The sequence below is a fragment of the Echinops telfairi genome, unplaced genomic scaffold (genome assembly GCF_000313985.2).
Source record: "Echinops telfairi isolate 266 unplaced genomic scaffold, ASM31398v2 ScPeMD7_7468;HRSCAF=8506_0, whole genome shotgun sequence".
In the NCBI taxonomy this organism is placed as follows: domain Eukaryota; kingdom Metazoa; phylum Chordata; class Mammalia; order Afrosoricida; family Tenrecidae; genus Echinops; species Echinops telfairi.
The window spans coordinates 11445468-11466322 of NW_022111369.1; the positions used below are offsets into that span (position 1 = coordinate 11445468).

General features: G+C 39.6%; 1 protein-coding gene across 1 annotated transcript in view; it reads left to right on the plus strand.

The window, feature by feature from the left end:
- Window positions 1-18912, plus strand: part of PPA2 (inorganic pyrophosphatase 2) — a 126895-nt gene extending 107983 nt beyond the window's left edge. The window contains exons 9-11 of the mRNA XM_045284324.1: window positions 1148-1217; window positions 17650-17686; window positions 18721-18912. Coding sequence (XP_045140259.1) covers window positions 1148-1217; window positions 17650-17686; window positions 18721-18749 — 136 coding nt within the window. The 3' untranslated portion in view covers window positions 18750-18912. The remainder of the gene's footprint in view (window positions 1-1147; window positions 1218-17649; window positions 17687-18720) is intronic.
- Window positions 18913-20855: the final 1943 nt, after the last annotated feature.

Sequence of the window (20855 nt, forward strand, 5' to 3'; positions counted from 1 at the left end):
ACCAGAACCCGGAGCACTACTTTTGGACAAGACCTTGTGGATGTCGTCCCAGCCCTTTCTTTTTCTTGTTGTTGTTAGGTGCCATCAAGTCAGTTCTGACTCCCAGGGCCCCTGTGTACAACAGCATGAAACACTGCCCTGTCCTGGACCATCTTCACAATTGTTCAGATGCTTGAGCCCCTTGTTGCAGCTCTGCCAGCCCATCTTGTGCATTCTTCATTCTTGAGATAGCTAGAGTGAAAAATAACAAAACCAGTTAGCTATTCTTGGTCTCCACAAATTACTTGTCAAGAATGTATTGGAGATGTTAAAAAATGTTCTTGATATTTTTAAAACCTTACGGTTCTGATTTTTATATTGTCTTACTTTTTACTATATTCTATATTCATCTTAATCTACTGGTTTCTTTAAATCAATTTTCTGTGGTTGAAAAGAATAACACCTTTGCTTTCATCTAGAAAGTAGGAAATATGTAATGGGTAGTAGCATGCTTATAGAGATGCAAGAAAGGCATTTGAGTTTATAGAGCCTTTACTAATCAGGAAAGGAACTGCTATTCTTATACTTGTGGAATTTCCCTACTTTGAAGAAAACACGCCGTTTTTATTTGCATAGTTTCTTACCACTTTGAGCTCTAATCTCCCATACTTGTCTGAGAAAGTGGTTCTGCAATGGTTTTCAGTGGCCAACTGCAATGTCTTTCACTTCATTTTGCCAGAAAATTCCTCCATATAGTCATCATTCGGTAGGTTACACTTGGCTCCTTTCTTCTCCAATAAAGATGAAGCATAATTGTGATAACAGTTCATTGTATACATTACCACACACCAGTAAGTATTAGTGGGAAATGTGACCATCATTCTGTCTTATGGGGCAACTGTACTGACAGGGTTTGGTTTGGGTGGTGATGACTAAGATGCTGTGTGATGAAATTTTAAAAATTGCATTTAATGCTGAAGCATGAAATTCTGTGCGGCGCTGTGCCTTTGTCATCGTGCCTGAAGACTGTCCTCGTTCTATTCTCTCAGTTCCTTCTTTATTAGCTGGATTTGTTCAGTCGGTGCACAAGAGTATTTGGAGTTGGTAGTACATTTGAGCAATGACTCCTGTTTTATCCTGCTTCATAATAACATTATCTTCTCTTCAGCACTAACGCGCAGGTATGTGATAGCCCTTTCCGTTGCACTGAAGAGGAAGCAAGATCCTTAGTTGAATTGGTAAGTGATGATTTTCTAAGACACCCTTTAATCTTACCAACATCATGGGGAATCCTCAAAACCTAGCAGAAAAATATGCCTTTTTTTTTAGATAAGTATGAAAATTAAAACACAGTATAAAAATCTGTTTGCTTTTGTTTTGTTTTCCTTAAACCAAGGGAATTTAAATAAAATACTGTAAGCCTTTTAGTTGATTTTTAAAAAATTATTTTTGAGAACACATTTATCTTTTAACTAATGTTATATGATGCTGTTTTTCTTCAAATAACCCATTTTTTTGTTTTACATATGTATTTTCTCTCCTCTGTATACATGAATTATCCCTATGCTCATCTAGATCTGAGTTCAAGAAAACGCAATGTATAAGGCTTTTTACCCCCTAGTCTCCTCCTTGATGATATTTTCATTTTATTTCATTTAGTTTGGCTATCTCACTTTGTTAATTTTTAAAAAAATAAATCACTTTATTGAGGATTTTTACAACTCTTATAATAATCCATACATCAGTTGTATGAAGCACATTTGTACCTATGTTGCCATCATCATCTTTTTTTTCCCAATCATTTACTGGGGCTCGTACAACTCTTACCACAATCCATCCATACATACATTGTGTCAAGGACATTTGTACATTTGTTGCTATCATCATTGTCAAAACTTTCTGTCTACTTGGGCCCTTGGCATCAGCTTCTCTTTTTTTCCCTCCCTCCCCTCCCCACTTGTGAACTCTTGATAAATTATATGTTATTATTGTTTTCTCATTTTGTTAAATTATAAATCACAAGTTTTATATAGCTTAGTGATAATGCTGCTTAGAGTGCACTGTGAATGTTTATTAAATTTATATTTGATTTGGAGACCAATAAGTAAAAAAAGAAGTTACATGCTTGACTGCTGCTTTGAAGGTCGTTGGAAACCCCTAGCCACTGCACAAGCAAAAGATGTGGCTGCCTGTGCCGTAAAGGCGACGGTCTTGGAAACCTCCTGGGAAAGTCTGTTCTATCCTTCCTTCCTTTCTTTCTTTCTTTCGTTAATGGTTTTATTGACATATATAATTCAGTGGTTTTGCTCTGCTGTAGTGACTCTGTGAGTTAGAATTGATTGGATGGCAAACATCAGTAATAAACAACAAGATCCATGATCAAGTAATATATCTTTATTAATGTATTCATGAGTGATCTTAGGCTAGAAATATATGCATCTAATTGTTTTACCAATAATAGAAAACTTATGAAGTACAAACTAGTGAATTTTGTTCTTTAATTCAATGACAATGAGAATAATCACTACAACTGCTTTGTATTTATTTCTTTCCATAATTCACAAGCTGTTTAATGATGGTCTGCTAAGTAGTAGGTCTAGATTATGGGCATGCAGCATTAAATAATTTGTTTTATGGGTAATTTCACTGTTACAAATGTGTTAAGTTAAAAAATTGCCCTGTAACAAAGCCCACATGGAAAAAGCACACCAGCCTGTGTGATCATGAGGTGTTGATGGGATCAGTTATCAAGCATCAAAGACCCAGAATAAAAAATCATATCAATGTGAATGAGGGGGAGGGCGGAGTGGAGACCCAAATCCCATCTGTAGGCAAATGGACATCCCCTTACAGAAGTTCAGGTCACAAGGAACAATGAGCCAATCAGGGTGCAGTATAACACAGCTTTCCTCTGGTTCATTAATGCTTCCTCCCCCTCACTATCATGACCCCAATTCTGCCTTACAAATCTTGCTGGACCAGAGGCTGTACACTGGTACAGATAAGAGCTCACAACAAAGGGAAACCAGGGCAAATAAACCCTCAGGACCAGTAATGAGAATTGCGATTATAGGAGGGGAAGGGGCAGGTAATGGGAGAAAGGGAGAACCAATCACAATGATTGATATATTACCCCCTCCCAGGGGTACGAATAACAGAAAAGTGGATAAAGGGAAACAGTGGTTGGTATAACACATGAAAAAAATAATAATTTATAAATTATCAGGATTCTTGATGGTGGGGGCAGAATGAGCTGATACCAAGGGCTCAAGTAGAAAGAAAATGTTCTGAAAATGATGATGGCAACATATGTACAAATGTGCTTGACACAATGGATGGATGGATGGATAGTGATAAGAGTTGTATGAGCCCCAATAACGTGATTTTTTTTTTAAAGTTGCCCTGTTAGCAGCTTCAACAACTATCCATTTAGTTCAGGTCACACTTTATTGAGAAGAGTTTATTAACTTGTAATGAAAAACTCTTTGTGCTGAAAATGTTGTGCTCCTTTATTTTTCATGTCTTTGGATGAAACACATTAAGATGTTTGTTTGAATCTAAATTAATTGGATATCTAGTTACAGACCTTTCTATTTTGCTATATCCTGAATTTCAATGCACTATTGATTATTATTTTCCCTTTGTTTGTTCAAAATAACTTGTAACTTAAGGTGTCAAAGTTATCTGTAAAATTTGGTCATATTCAGACCATATCAGTATATGGAAACAATGAGTTATAAGCCACAAAGGTAAGAACCTTGACAAATGACTAGTATAAGAAGAGTGTCCAAATGATATTACCTTAATTCTGTCTGGGAGATGGTAAATGAATCTGATGTCTGATCAAAACAAAACGAGATAGTAATTGATATTGATAGCTCCCATTGAGTAGATTCTATGAAAATTTAAGGTAGTTTAAAAATATACACAGAAAAGAAACATACTGAACTTCTGAGTGATTGATAGAACTGTTGCAAAAAGCATATAAAACAATAACCAAACTCCCTGCCATCAAGTCGATACTGGCTCTTAGCACCCCAAGAGGTCAAGGTAGAACTGATCCTGTGAGTTTCTGGGATTGTAACTCTTTACAGGAGTAGAAAGCCCCATCCTTTTTGCATAGATTGGCTGTTCATTTCGAACTGCTGACATTATGGTTACCAGCCCAACACATAACCACTATGTACATCACCAAAAACAACAACAAAAATCGCTGCCATTGAGCAATATGTAGAGCAACCTATAGAGCAAGGTAGAACTGCCTTTGTGAGTTTCCAAGACTGTAGCTGTTTACGGGAGTAAAGGCCTGGAGAGGCATATGATTTCAAGCTACCTATCTTGTAGATCACAACCCAACGCGTAAATTAAGAAGCATATAGTGGTGAGCATATACTGAGCAAAACACAAAGTGTGGCATTGAGACTAAAATTACATAGTCAGGCAACTAAATGTAAAGCTCAATTAGGAAAAATATTTTTGCTGTAACCAAGAAAAGGTAAGTGAACAACAAGGGGACTCTCATCTGGAAGCATTTTAGAAAAAAGTTAATCATAGAAGCAATGTAATACATATCTATGCTATAGAAAGTAAGGATACTAGATCTGGGGAATATATGAAAAGACTTGATATAAGCAAAAGAACTATTGGATTTTGTCGGTGAATCAAGAGATACTTGAATTACATACACTCTCAAAAGGCATGGCTGAATAGAAAACAAGTGGACTCTAACATAGGAGAGACCCAGAAGAGCCAGAATGCACTGTCCTATTACTGGAGTGCCGGCAAGGTTCACTGGTGCAGGGTTCCGTCAAAGTTCCACCCCAATAATTTTCTGAGTGTTGACGTCAAGTTTCATCCGAACCCTTTCCTAACTTTATCATGAAAGATAAGAGATTGTTGTCTAGTTCTTGAGAAGAATGTTATGACTAGCAATCTGTATGCTGTTTCATGGAATAAGATTGAATGTGTGTGTGTGAGTGCGTGCGCGCACGTTACATAGTTTGCCTTTCATCTCTAGTATTAGTTGGTATTCTTTAAGTGTATTTGAATCTGAGAGTTTTGGTGGTATTTTTAGAACCCTGTGTGGTTACTTACATGTTATTTTTAAAATGTGTTTAGAAAATTGAAATTTTATAAGCTTAATCAGACATATATAATTAGAGAATAACAACTTTTTCAAGTCCATGTGGACACTTCCAAAAATTCTACATGTACCGAGTTACAAAGAGAGTTGCAGAAAAATGCCAGAGTTGATGTCATATAGACTATATTATCTAACCAAAGTGTAATAAAATCACTAATTAATAATGAAAATATTAAAAGAAAATAATCAAACCTACTTGGTTAGAAATGATATAGTAATAATAACGTCAAAGTAAATCATGCTGTAAGAGAGAAATGGTAAAATCTTTAAGATTGAATGATAATTACATCACTACGTGCTATAACGGGTGCAGTGCAGCAAAGATGATCACTGAGAATAATGTAATGTATACGGCAGGAATGAAGAAAGAAACTTAATGACTGTATGTATTCATGTATAAGCCGAGTTTTTTTGTTTTGTTTTTTTTAACATTTTATTAGGGGCTCATACAACTGTTATCCCAATCCATACACACATCAATTGTGTAAAACGCATTTGTACATCATTCTCAAAACATTTTCTCTCCACTTAAACCCCTGATATTAGGTCCTCATTTTTCCCCTCCCTCCCCGCTCCCCCTCCCTCATGAGCCCTTGATAGTTTATAAATGGGTATTTTGTCATATCTTGCCCTGTCCGATGTCTCCCTTCACCCACTTTTCGGTTATCTCCCCCAGGGAGGAGGTCACATATAGTTTCTTGTAATCGGTTCTCTCTTTCCTACCCACTCTCCCTTTACCCTCCCTGTTTCGCCACTCACACCACTGGTCCTGTAGGGCTCATACTCCCTGGATTCCCTGTATTTTCAGTTCCTATCTGTACCAGTGTACATCCTCTGGTCTAGCCAGACTTGCAAGGTCGAATTCGAGTCATGGTAGTGGGAGCGGGGAGGAAACATTTAGGAACTAGAGGAAAGTTGTATTTCTCATCGTTGTTACATCGCACCCTGACTGGCTCATCTCCTCCCCGAGACCCCTCTGCAAGGGGATCTCCAGTGGCCTACTAATGGGCTTTGGATCTCCACTCCGCACTCCCCACATCATTCACTATGGTAAGATTTTTTGTTCTGATGATGCCTTATACCTGATCCCTTCGACACCTCGTGGTTGCATAGGCTGGTGTGTTTCTTCCATGTGGGCTTTGTTGCTTCTGAGCTTGATGGCCGCTTACCTTCAAGCCTTTAAGACCCCAGACACTATACTTTTTGATAGCCGGGCAACATCAGCTTTCTTCGCCACATTTGCTTATGCACCCATTTGTCTTCAGTGATCGGTTCGACACCTCGTGATCACACAGGTTGATATGTAAATCCATGTGGGCTTTGTTGCTTCTGAGCTAGATGGCCGCTTGTTTACCTTCAAGCCTTTAAGACCCCAGACGCTATATCTTTTGATAGCCGGGCACCATCAGCTTTCTTCACCACATTTGCTTATTCACCCGCTTTGTCTTCAGCAATTGTGTCGGGAAGGTGAGCAAACAGCCGAGTTTTTCAGCATATTTTTTATGCTGAAAAAGCCCCCCTCACTCCAGTGAGAGTCCCACTTACTTGTTCGGTCTCTCCCGCTCACCTGCGGGACCGCAGCCTCTGTGGGTGGTGCGATGACTGCTGCTATCACCGCTCTTCTCTTCGCCTACACGCCGGCTGCCTCTGCGTTGTCCATGCCGTACTGGGCAGGAACCTGCCCGCGTCTGTGTGCTGGTACCTGGGACGCACCACATCCTTGTCAGATGAATGTCAGATGCGGCTGCTCTTCTTCTCCCTCTCTTCTCCTGGGCTGTGACCAATGACGTAGCCTTTACAGTCCTACCTGTGCTTGGTCACACCCCCTCGCTCCACCCAAGCATTGCTGAATACAAGTACTGGTATATCTCTGGTCTTGGGTATACAGTATGTTTATTTACAGTACTTACTCTGCTATATTTCATTTTTATTTTCTTGTTAACCCCTATCTGAACCCAGTGTTGACTATGCTTGCATAGAGCAGCCTGTGTTAGGGCTCATAATATACACACTGCGTTGTGTACGCACTGTGTTACTTCATGCACTGCATTACTGCCTACACAGTGTTACCACATATGTATGGGAAGTGCTAACACAACACATGCAGTAACACAGTGCGTACACAATGCAGCATGTATATTATGAGCCCTAACTAACGCAGGCTGCTCTATGCAAACAGTCATATCATCACATTCTGGAATATCACCAGCCTGCATTAGGCCTCAAACTATACAAGTTGCTTTGTGTACATGCGGCAAGGCAGCATATGTAGTAATGCAGCACATGCAGTAACACAGTGTATATAGTTATTGTTGATCCCATATTGCTTTTGTTGACCCTCTTTTCCACTTACAGGGCTAGTTTACTGTTTTTCTTTGAAATAAATATTCAAAATCATTTAACCTCCTGATGCCTCAATTAATGTAATTTTATTGGTATCTGTTTTAATTTGGAAATTTACCAGTAGCTGCTGCATTTCCCACCCTAAGCTTATACTCGAGTCAATAAGTTTCCCAGTTTTTTGTGGTAAAATTAGGTGACTCAGTTTATATTCAGGTTGGCTGATGCTTGAGTATATACAGCAGCTAAACATTTAACTAAAATGTTGCTTCGTTATCTTTTCTTACATTTTAATTTAGAAGAAAGAAAATTGCAATGATTAAAGCAGATATATAAGGAAATAGCAAACAAAACAATAATGAGAGGATCAACTGGGATTTATTTTTTAAGACTAATTAATAAGAAAACATATGGTTTAAAAAGGAAAGAAAAGATGCCCCCTTACGGACTAAAGTACCCCTGACCCAAGTCATGTTATTTTCCTCTTCTTCTTTAATCATTTAATGGGGGCTCGTACAGCTCTTATCACAATCCCCACACACATCCATTTTGTCAAGCACATTTGTACATTTGTTGCCATCATCATTCTCAAAATATTTGCTTTCTACTTGAGCCCTTGATATCAGCTCTTCATTTTTCCTCTCCCTCTCTGCCCCCCTCCCTCACAAACCCTTGATAATTTATAAATTATTATTATTTTGACATGTCTTACACTGATATCTCCCTTCACCTGCTTTTTTGTTGTCCGTCCCCCAGGGAGGAGGTAGATTGTAGTGTGATAGGTTCCCCCTTTCTACCCTACCTTCCTTCCACCCTCCAGGTTTCACCACTCTGAGGAGTTCATCTGTCCTGGATTCCCTGTGTTTCCAGTTCCTATCTGTGCCAATGTACATCCTCTGGTCCAGCCAGATTTGTAAGGTAGAATTGGGATCATGATAGTGGTGGGGAGGAAGCATTAAAGAGCTAGAGGAAAGTTGTATGTTTCCTCATTGCTACATTACACCCTGACTGGCTCGTCTCCTCCCCGCGACCTTCCTGTAACTAAGCCATGTTCTTTTCAATGGCTTCACATACATGTGAAAGCTGAATAATGACGTAGAAAAGAATTGGTGCCTTTGAATTTGGTGTTGCTAGAAAATATGGAATATACCTTGTACTGGCAGAAGAATGAACAAATCTGTCTTGGAAGAAATACAGCCAGAAGAGGCTCCTTAGTAGCAATGATGGGGAAATTCTGTCTCGTGTATTTTGGACATATTATACAAGGGCTCAGTCCCTGGGAAAGGATTCATGCTTGGTAAAATAGAGGTTCCCTGAAAAAGAAGATGATGAGATTGATTGGAACAGTGGCTTCAACAGTGGGCTCAAAAATAGAAGTGATTGTGAGGATGAAACAGGACAGGCAGGGCTCCATTCTGCTCGGTACAGAGAGTTGCTCTGAGCTGGCATCTACTCATAGCAGCGAGCACCAATGTCAGCAACATGATCATTTGACTGCAAATATCACTGAGTGTTACGAGGTTCCACTTACAAGCTCAGAGCACACAGGATCAAGAGAAAGGATCGCAGTCTTTCTCAAGGAATTATCAGGACTATCCTGGGTACACATCCCAGCAGCCTCAGAGATTTTTAAACCGTTAGAATCTGGGACTCAAGCCAAGTAGAGAAGCTACACTCATACTCAACTATATACAATGTATCATGGCTCTCCCATAGTACTCTGAACCTAAAAAGAGAGAGAGAGAGTAGTGATGACATACATCTTTAAAAGTTAGAGACTTCTAGTGGTGTGCATGGTCACCATTCGGGGGTTGGGGGCGGTGGTTCAGAAAGTTCATAGAAAATGTGTATTAAATGATAATGGAATATTTTCATGAACTTTTGAAGCCCCCACATACATCTGAAATCAGGAAGATAGAATGGTCACATCTCAGCAGCCTCCATCTGATTTTGTTTTTTCCATCAGTGAAATTGTAATGATCATGATTTCTCTGTGTGAGAGGTGAGGTGGGATGTGTGCACTTTTAGATGCCACTCTGTGCATTCCAGGAGCCTCGAAGTCCAAAATCAGTGTGCCACCTCTAGGGGAAGACTTTCTCTCTGTGTCTGCTCTTGAAGAAGTTCCTTGTCTCCTTTTACCATGTAAGGGCTTGCTGTCCCTTGAAGATCTCCATGGGTCTACGTGCATCAGTCTCCCTTTGTGGTATGTGGTTATCTGCACAGGGTCGCTGAGTCCAAGGAATATGCTCTACTTTCAGCTCTTCTTCAGTGACACTAGAACCCTCTTTCTCTACTCTTTTACCGCCTGTAAAATAAGACAGTGAAGGCACTATCCCAGGGGAACAGCCCTTAGATCAGATCAGGGTTATGGCTTGAAGGAAGGTGTGGCATCCCACCTTACTCCCTTCAAAACTGGTGGGCTGATTATGTCAGACCACATATTGAAGGATGTTCACTTTATTGCATAACTGCCAAAACACTGAGAAATTAGGTCAACCCATGAGTTACAATATTAAAAGACTCCATGAAGAAAAGATTGGTCAGGGAGCATCAAAAGTAGATGTGAAGACTACACAGGATCACTGTTCCAGAAAGAATTGGTCAATATTCAGCCATTTCAAGAGGTAGCATATTTTCAAAATCTGAAGTCCAAGCTTCATTTGAGAAGGCACTGGTGAGAAATGATGCTCTGATGGACCACGACTGGAGATGGTACGACCCTGGAGGTGCTCATTTGTCTAGGCCAATAAATTCGGGAGGTAACTACTTGCTTACCCATCTGGAAGATTCCCAGATTTGCTCCCATTCCAAAGAAAGATGATCCATCAAGATGAGGACATTATCAACCCATATCATTAGTATCACATGCATACCATAGCTTCTACAAAAGGTGATTCAAAAACAATTGCAAGAGGATATCATCAGAAACTGCCAGAGGAGGACATAGAATGAGAGATTTCATTGGTGACATCAGATGACACTTGGATAAAAGCAGAGAATACCAGAAAGATGTTTATTTGTGTTTTATTAACTGCAAAACATTCAACTGCGGTCATAACAAACTAATGGACAACACTGCAAAAAAGGAGAATTGCAGAACACTCCATTGTGCACATATGGAACCTGTACATAGATCAAGAAGAAAACCAAGGGATACTGCATGGCTTAAAATCAGAAAAGTGTGCATCAGGGTTGTATCTTTTCATTATATTTATTCAGTCTGCATGCTGATCAAATAATCCAAGAAGCTGGACTAGATGAAGAAAATCAGGGCATCGGAATTCGGGGAAGAATCATCAGCAATTTGTGATATGCAGATAACACAACCTTGCTTGCTGAAAGTGAAGAAGGCTTGAAGCACTTTCTGTTGATGACCACGAAGATCAAAGTTCCAGCCTTAAGTATGAATTATTCCTCAACATGAAATATACAAAACCCCTCAGAACAGTATTACTAAACATCCTAAACGGTAGAGGAAAGATAGAAGTTGTCAAGGATTTCATTTGATGTGGATCCACAATCAACCATGGAAGCATCAGTTTAGAAAACAAACAATATATTGCATTTGGCAAACCTGCTACCAAAGACCTTTCAAAAGCCAACTGTCACTTTGAGGACTAAGGTATGCCTGACTGACGCCTCATTTTCAGTCACCTCTCTGTCCATGTGAAAGCTGGACAATGAATAAGGGAAACCAATGAATTTATGCCCTTGAATAATGATATTGGCAAAGAATATTAAATTATTTCCATGAGCTGCCAGAAGACTAAGTAAATCTGTCTTGGAAGAAGTACAGCTGGAATGATCTTTAGAAGCAAGAGTAAAAAAATAAAATAAAAAATAAAAATAAATAAAAAATTTTTAAAAAGAAGCAAGAATAGTGGAACTTCATCTTATGTGTTTTGGACATGTTTTCAAGAAGGACCTCATGCTTCGTCAAGTAAAGGATCAATAGAAAAGAAAAAACCTTTAATGAGATGGATCGATGCAGTGGTTTAACAATGAACTCAAACAGAGCAGCAGTCACGAGGCTAGCATGGGGCCAGTCAGTGTTTAGTTCTGTTGTACATGGGCTATCATGAGTCAGCATCAATTGAATGGCACCCAATAATACCAACTGTGCATTTTGTTCTCCATATTTTAATAAGAAAACATTAAGTTTGACATTTTAGAATCAGGAATCATTGGCAATAGGGAAGAGTTAAAATAGATGATTGTGTTGCATGAGCCCATTGCTATTACTGTTTTCAAATTAAACTGTTGGTCTCTCTTTTGGCATTTCTTACTATGGAAAAAGGTCTCTCCCAAATTGCCCCAAACTTTTAATGGCCATCATCTCTGAGTGTTGGAATTTCAAATAGTACTTATTTTCTTTAATACAAAATGTTGTATGTTCTGAATATATTCTACCAATCAAAAAATGTGATTTTTGAAAAGTGTGTGTGTGTGTGTGTGAGAGAGAGAGAGAGAGAGAGTGATGTCCACTGCTAGAGATAGAGTACCTTACTCATGTCTTTTCTATAATGCGTTTTGAGTTTTGTACCATAACCATGTTCTTTCTTTGAAATGTTTGGCAGCTCCAAAAAGGAGCAGCCGCTAACTTTAAACAGGAAATCTAACTTTATTGTGAACTTTGTCATTGATGTCCTGCACAATTTAAAGAGGTTATAACAATATCAAAGAATAATCATGCTCTACTTGGTTTTATACTCAACTTTGAAAGTTAAATACATTAAAGTAGAAAGACTCAATGTTTAATGAGTATAACGTAAATGCAATACTAGATCTAAATCCTCCTATCCTCAAAACAAAGATAATTCAGCATTTTATGTGTTTGCGGAAGCTAAATAGTGTTTCTAACTCTAGAAAATACTTGGAAAGCCTCAGTGATGTGTTATATATTATTTACGCAGGAGTCATTTTATATTTACATATTTGCATCAACCTTTCCTATGACAAAAGGAAAATAAAATAAAGCATATTTGGTCAGTCTTAAAACAATGTACGAAGGAAAATTACTTTAAATAATGTATTACTTACCCATTCCTGTTAAGATTGATTCTGACTCAGGCTGCCATCTTGGTGAAAGCAGGCAGCCCCCTCTTTCTCCTGGGAAGTGGCTGGTGGATTGGTTAGTAGCTGGGTGCTTAACCACCATGCTATCAGGGCTATTTCCTTATTTGAGGGGTGATATTATTATAATAAGGAGCCCTGGTGGTGTAGTGGTAACACATTGGGCTGCGATCCCCTAGGTCAGTAGTTTGAAATCATCAGCCACTCTGAGAAAGATGGGGCTTTCTACTCCCATAAGCAGCCTCAGAAACTCAAAGAGGATGTTCTGCCCTGTCTTATAAGGTCACTATGAGTAAATAATAACTCGATGGCTATGAATTTGTTTGTTTGTAATTATTATTTTAATTTAATTACTAAACTACATGTTTCTACTTGCTGAGTTATTCTTATCCAGTACCACCTTTAGACTCAGGCAAGGATAGCCCTTGCCTTGGATCCTGCTTTTTCTTTATTTATTTCATAAATTAACCTATTTATTACAGGCCAGGAGATTTCAGGTAGTAGAACTTCTACTGGTCTTCAATTCCTTCAGTCTTCTGATAGCAGACGTTCCTGTGACAGCAGAGGTGGTGTTGTAGTTTGGGATCCCACCAACTACTGTTCTCAGGCAGGAACCACAGTGCCAGATGCCCACAGTGCGTCTCTTCATTTTGGTTTTGCCACAGAAGGAGCAAGTGTACTCGGCATGCTGGCTGATTTCAATTTTCCTCGCCATTTTCCTGCGGGAGGCACCATAGTGGTATTGGCCCATGATCCCGACCTTCTTGGTGCATTTGGCCATCTCGCTGCAAACTAGTTCCAAGCCAGAGAGGATGTGTCCTGCTTTATAAATGGGCCAGGTTTGACCCTCTTCGGGTGATATCCCTCCTCAAAGGAACAAAACATAACCCGGCAGTCCTGGATGCATCAGTAGCATATGCTTTCTTTCTAGACCATGATCTACCTGCCAACAAGTCTGAAATTACTTGGTCTGACAGTGTCAGGGCCCTTTCCAGGGCCAGCCTGGCTGTCTCTCCACGTGTGCCCTCTTGACTGTGTATTATCAATTACTGCTGCAGGGGTCTGTTGTGTCCTTTTTGAAGGTAGAGGGTGGGTAAACCCTGCACGTGTGGACTGGGCTTTCTGCCCCGTGTGCAGATGAGGCCCTGGCAGGCAGGACAATGACTGCCTGCCTCTTGTCCTCACTCTGTCACCTTCTGGTACGGGTTTCAAGATGTCTAGAAGTTTTGCTGAGAACTTCTAGGTCATTGCAAAACTATTAAAATGGAACAAATTTTATATTCTATTTATACTTTGTCAAATACCAAAAACTATTTCCTGCTGAGCTTATTCCAATAACTAGGCTCCCATGAGTTTCAAAATGGAACTGTGTGTGCTCTGAGGCATTGTCACCGGCTGTGACCTTCTAGAGGTAGACCACTGCGCCTTTCTTCCAGGGTCCCTCTCGGAAGAATGACCCTGCCACCCTTTCCATTCGTAGCTGGGTGTTGAACCCTTTGTGTCCGGGACTCCTATCATTTTGCTAGTGTGAGGCATAACAAGAGTTAGGTGTAGAGTATGTGGTCTTCCATTTTCACCTTTCCTCCAGGACTCACAAATAGTAGACGTGAGTCCTCTTTGCAAGTAAGATAGTGCAGAGAATTAGAAGTTGATGATTAAATTTGAAAGTTGCAAACTCTATTATAAGATCAGGCTAGTGGTTATCACTGAAGAGAAAGCATTGTAATTGCGGAGGAATCTAGCATGTTCCCTTTGGGGGGGGGCGGGGTTTGATGGTGGTTATGTTGATACTCAGTGTTATTTTTAAACTATATGTATAGACTTTCACTATTCTCTGTTTTAATTGACCTCTCAATAAAGTGATAATAGGAAAAATACTTTTAGAAGTATTCTTATTCTTTTTTATTTTTAATTTTATCAGAAAAACCTTCCTTTTAAACATAGCTACCAATTGAAATGTTTCAACAAATTGATGCAACAGTGGTCATCTAACCAGAAGAGCTATATTTGTTCCCATTCCAAAGAAAGGTGACTCAGCCAAATACAGAACTCGTCTAACAATATCATTAATATCACATGGAAGCGAAATTTTGCTGATGATAATTCAAAACTTTCTGCAGCTATATATGGACAGAGAGCTGCTGGAAATTCAAACTGGATTCAGAAGCAGACATGCAATGGAGGGACATCATTGCTGATAACAGATGGATCTCTACTGAATTAGAGACTACCAGAGAAAATGTTTACTTGCGTTTTATTGACTATGTAAAGGTGTTCAACTGTATGCATCATAACAAACTATTGATAATATTGAGAAGAATGGGAATTCCAGTGCACTTCATTGTGCTAATGCCGAATCTGTACCTGGACCAAGAGGCGGTCATTCAAACAGAGCCAAGGAATATTACGAGCTTTAAAATCAGGGAAAGGTGTGTCAAGGTTGTGTCCTTTCATCATATTCAGTCTGAACGCTAGCAAGCACTTCAGGGAATTGGACTGTATGATGAACCATGAGACATTAGGATTGGAGGAAGACTAATTAACAGTCTGCTATGGTCCCATCAATTGGAATGGACTCAATGGCAGTGATTTTGTTTTATTATATGTACGCAGATAACAAGGAGGTCTGTTAAGTAAGCATTTGGCTGCTAACTTCAAGGTTGGTAGTTCAAACCCAGCAGCCACTCCATGGGGAAAAAAATTAGGCTGGCTGTTCCTGTAAAGATATATAACCTTGGAAACCCTAGACAGGGGCACCGTGAGTTGGGATCAACTCAGGAGCAGTGGATATATGCAGATAACACAACCTTGCTTGCTGACAGCAAAGAGGACTTAAAGCAAGCACTTACTGCTGAAGATTAAAAAAAACTACAGCTTTCAGAAAGATGAAGATCAGGAACCACAGGTTAAGAAATCAAAACTCATCACAACTAGATCAATGGATAACATCACAATAAAGGAAAAATAATTCAAGTTGTCAAAGATTTCCTTTACTTGGATCTACAACCAACACCTATGGAGCGGCAATCAGGAATCAAACAAAATTTTGTATGGGGCAAAGCACTGCACCAGACTTATTTATAGTGCTAAAGAGCAAGCATGTCACCTGGAGGCCTAATGTGTGCCTGACCCAAACTACCTGTCCGTAGTCTGTAACTCCCGTCCAGTGACTAGGTGGGAGCATGCAAATAAGATGTACTCACTCAACTGCCATCGACTGGTTTCCAGTTCTGACCTTATAGGACAGAGTAGAACTTCCCTGTGGGTTTCAAAGACTGTTGATCTTTATGAGGGTAGGAAGCCTCATCATTCTATGTTGGGGCTGATGGTTTTGAACTGTAGACCTTACAGTTAGCAGCCCAACTCATAACCCAATATACCAGCAGGTGTAAGAGACTCTTAATGCTGTGGTTGGACAGTTTTACCATTCTGCTGGGTGTAAGAGTGAACCATCTCCGAAGCAGGAGCACAGAATCCTGAGACAGTTGAGAAAGAAGAGACACCAGCAGGTCATGTGTAAGATTGATTCCCGCCATAGGTGGGGTGGGGGGGGGGCAGCGGAGGCCCCAGAGACTCTGAGGAGCCGTGCTGTGGTGGTGAGACAGAGCTGTGAGGGAGAGTGGCAGGCTTCCAAAAGCACAAAACTAGTAAAGCTGACTGTCTTTGGGCAGAAGTCTAGCTTGAAGAGGGGTCCCCTTTAGGCAGCTATCATTACTAAAGGGATTGTGTAACCCTTGCCCAAGCAGGGAAGAGGTCAAAGGGCCTCATGACTCAGAGGCTGGGGACCCAAAGAGCACCAAAGGACCAGAAAGAGTCATGCCTGCTAGCATGGCTGAGAAGAGGCATTGCTGGGAACAAAAACTCTTGTCTGTGGTATTTTCTGAGGGAACCTATCAACTTGCCTAGTAAAAACCCCGTGATTGTGAATAGTGCCTCTTCGTTCTGTGTGACCTCTGCACTGGTTGACCAAACCCAGCAGAGATGGAGAGTTCAACGGGATGGGTGGTCAGAATAAGCTAAAGGAAGTTTGAGGATGGAGGGAGTTCTGTCTGACCTCTGCCTCATAGCAAACCTCCTTGGGCAGATGTGGAGTTGGATTGCCCTTCACCTTTGTGTAGCCAGAGGAGGTCAGGCATGACACCAATGCCATGTACTCACTGTGATGTTTCCAGCCGCCTAACGGGCATGTGAAAGCTGGACAAAAGGAAGACGAGAGAAGAATTGATGCACTTGAATTATGGTGCTAGTGCAGAAAACTGAAAGTAGTATCAACTGCCGGAAGAAGAAACAACATTGTCTTGAAAGAGTCACAGCTCTAATGTTCCTTCGAAGCGAGACTGGCAAGACTCCATCTCACATGCTTTGGATATGTTGTCAGGAGACACCAATCCCTGGGAAAGGACACGATGCCTGGTAACGTAGAGGGTCAGCACAAAGGAGGAAGACCCCCCCACGAGAGAGATCAACCCAGGAGCAGCAGCAATGGCCCAAACAACATCAGGATGCGGACTGGGCAGTGTTTTGTTCTGTGCTACCTAAGGTGTGAGCTGACTCCATTCACTTAACAACAGCAACCACAAATTAAATGCCATGAATTCATTCTAGGGTCTGTCTTCTGTTGTAATAAATGGAACAAGTTAACTTAAACATTTTAGAAGACAACTAAATGAATTATATAACATGAGTGTCTGCACATACATACATATGAAAAAAATGTATGTGCAGAAAACCTCTCTTCACATACCCAGCAATAAAGCCGGAAGTAGTTCCCATGGGTTAATGAGAGAAAATATTTGCAAGCATGCTTAAATTTCTTTTTTCAGGAGTTTAAAAGTTTTATTCGCATTTTTTATTTCTTTATTCACTTAAAAGCTAAAGGTCTTCACTAGTTCCCTTAAGTTACCACAAGTTTTACTTTTAACTCTAAATCTTTTGTTTATCTGAAAGAATGAGTGATGTTAATCAAAAGGCAAAACAGAATTACTTTTCAAGTTGGTGGAACATTGTCTGTAAACATTGTGCTGTAGTTTCATGGCGGGGAAATACTTCCTGGATGCAGTGTCCATGTATAAACATTCATTATAACAGATTCTTTCTCTGTTCTTATCTTTCAGGTATCGACTTCATCAAATAAAGGAAGTAGTGAAGAAGGTATAGTATATTTTTCACTATAAGCAACTAAGTATAAAAATTTGCTCATTAGAGGGGAAAACCAAAAATATATGTAAGACAGAATGATTTTGAAACTATAGAAACAGAGTGAAAATTGTTTTAAGCAGCCATTAACATTTCCACTTAGGCTATCATATTGCCCAATTTCATAAAATGAGTTGAAGCACCTTTAGTATGTCGAGTCTAAGAAATGGTTTAATTACAAAGTCACTTCTTAGATGAAGTACTGAGAGGTACCAAGTAGTTCTGATAAATCTGCAAAGATTTCAGCTTTCTAAATCTGGGAAATTTTATTGTCACTCATAATGTAACAAATCACTTGATGATTTTAAAATAAAAATGTTTAGTTGGATTAAAATTGCCAACTATATTTTCAATTACCATATTTAAAGCTGTCTGGAGAAATAAGGAAAAATGTTCTGTGGTAGAAAATTCAAGATGTAGCATATGCACACAACACTTTCCCTTCAAAGTACTGCAAGGGGCTTGGTCTTTTGTTTTCATAGAAAATATCAGAAGATTATATGCCTTGAAATTTTATGAAGAGTTCAAGTTCTAACACCTTAGAAAGGAGCTAATCCATAGACAGGATTTTGTGAGAAAGCAAAATCCTGTTTTTCTCACTTGTTATGCTAACAGTTGGTTGTTCTGTAATACTGTCCTATTTGGGGCATCTGATAGGCAGTCTGACTATACTACAATTTTTCTAGAACTTTCATGTTACCAACATCACTCTTGCTCAGTAGAAACTAAAATGATTTGGAAAAACGTATGAAATGAAGTGGGAAGACTCTAGAAGGTTTAATGTCATTTTATATAAGGTGTGGATCAAATTAAAGAAGTTAGGACACTAGCTTTAAAGGGAGAACTGTAAAGTACTAAGCTTATGACTTGTTTTTATCTGCTTAAATTCTTCCTAAAGATTTAAATGAAATTATCTTACCCTTTCCCTTCTTCGATCCCTCTTCCTGTCCTCCCTTCCCTAACACCTTTGCGCCCCGTTTTAAACACAGAACAAGGCTGGCACTTCCTTGGCAAGTGACTGAGACATTTGAAAATCCGACATGAAGGCTCCAATCATTCCTGTGCCCCTCATATTACAGACAAGCAGGTGTCTGAGTGTTTGCTGACTTCCTATTGAAACTGTTTCCCCCGAAAACTTTTTGAAATCTGTAGTATGTAAATAAACATTGAATTTTTTTGAATTACTCTCTTTTGCATATTTATGGGTTTGGGAAGAAAGTTGATGTAATCTCATAAAAGAAATAAGCATTGGGGTTTGGGTTCTAATTTCTGTATCTAAAGGAACCCAATAATTGTATTACCCTATTTGTAGATTTTAATGTCAGAATTATTATTAAGCCAATATGTTTTTGTAGCTGTAGTGCACTCTCACTTTCCCTCCTTATCATCTTCCATGGATGGACACTGCTGCTGGAGCCTGCAGTTAGCCTCTCTCTTTCACTAGCACCTATGCAAATGTGTTAATATTTGATAAAAATCTTTCTTGTAATTTGGTATTGCAGGTCCTAAACTCACTTAGATTCCTATTTAGTTGTCTTAGTTTCAGTTCTCATCTTTTGACTCCCAAGTCTGTCTCCTCCATTCTGTCTGTTGCACATTTCTTTAATATGCCTTTGACCTGTCTTGTCAAAAACTGATCTCATGGTCTTCCTTTAAAGTTGTTGTCATTTGGTGCCATCAGCTAGGTTCTGATTCACATGTACGACAGAATGAAATGCTGCCCAGCCCTGTTGTGTTTGAGCCCATTGTTGCAGTCACTGTGTCAATCCAAATCGTCAAGGGCCTTACTCTGGTTTGATGCCCCTCTACTCTACCAAGCTTGATGTCCACCTCCCAAGGCTGGTGTCTCCCAATAGCATGTCCAGGGTATGGAAGACGAAGTCTCGCCGTCCTGGTCTCTAAGGAGCACTCTGGCTGAACTTCTTCCGAGACAGATGTGCTTGTTCTTTTGATAGTTCATGGTCCTTTCAATATTTCCCTTCACCACCATTATGCAAATGCATCGACTGTTCTTCTATGGGAAGATTCGATGTCATTTCATAGATGAAATTAGAAACATTGAGGCTTGACTTCTAATTTCTATACCTAAAGGAACCCAATGATTTTATTACCCCTAATTGTTATATTTTAATTTAAAAATTATTAGTAAGTTACATATTGGGCTGTGATCCACACAGTCCTTATTCAGTGTCTAGTTATCACATTTTCATAAGGCAATTGAAAATACCATGGCTTGGGTCAGGTGCACCTTAGTCCTCAATGTAGTATCTTTGCTTTTCAGCACTTTTAAGAGGTCTTGTGAAGCAGATTTGCCAAGTGCAATGATTTGATCCCTTGACTGCTGCTTCCATAAGCACTGACTGTGGATCAAAGCAAAACAAACGTCTTTGATACGTTCAATCTGTTCTTAGTTTATCAGGATGTTGCCTGTTGGTCCAGTTTTGAGGATTTGGGTTTTCTTTCACTTGAGTTGTAATCCATACTAAAGGCTGCTCCTTTTACCATGTTCTGCATCATGAGCAATTGAATTTACATTATATAGAAACATTACTTGGCACCTAAGAACAGCAGCAGGCTCCAGCTTGAAACCTTGAGATCATATTAAATTTCTCCTTACCTGTCTGTATATAAAAAGATAATTTAATGTTTCTTTTATTTGTTACCTTATCTGTTTGAATTCTCAAAACAATTCCCGTTCTGTTGTCACTTCTCCAACTCAACCAGGCCTTCGGCCTCATTCTCATTTCTCTAGTTCAATTCCATGTTCTTTTCACAAAACCAAGTGCCTATCCTGCTTCTAGCTTTTCTCTACCTACTCTGTCCTTCATATGAGGGGTTATATCCCAAAAAAGGCCAGAATTGTTCTGGGCGGAGCACAGCTTTCATAGTACGCATTTGTTTCCACTCAGCAAGCATTGAGCCACCCGCTCTGAGTTAGTGCACTCAGTGGCATCACCTGGGAAGGTTCTCTCTAGTCACAGTGAATTTTTTCATAAAAGCAGTTTTGCTCGAACTTCGTTTTTTATGATGGCCTATTTAAGAGAACAGTGGGTGGCTATCAAATTTTCTTTCCTGCTTAGGGAAAAATGCCGCCAAAACTCGTCATGTTGAACACAGCTTACAA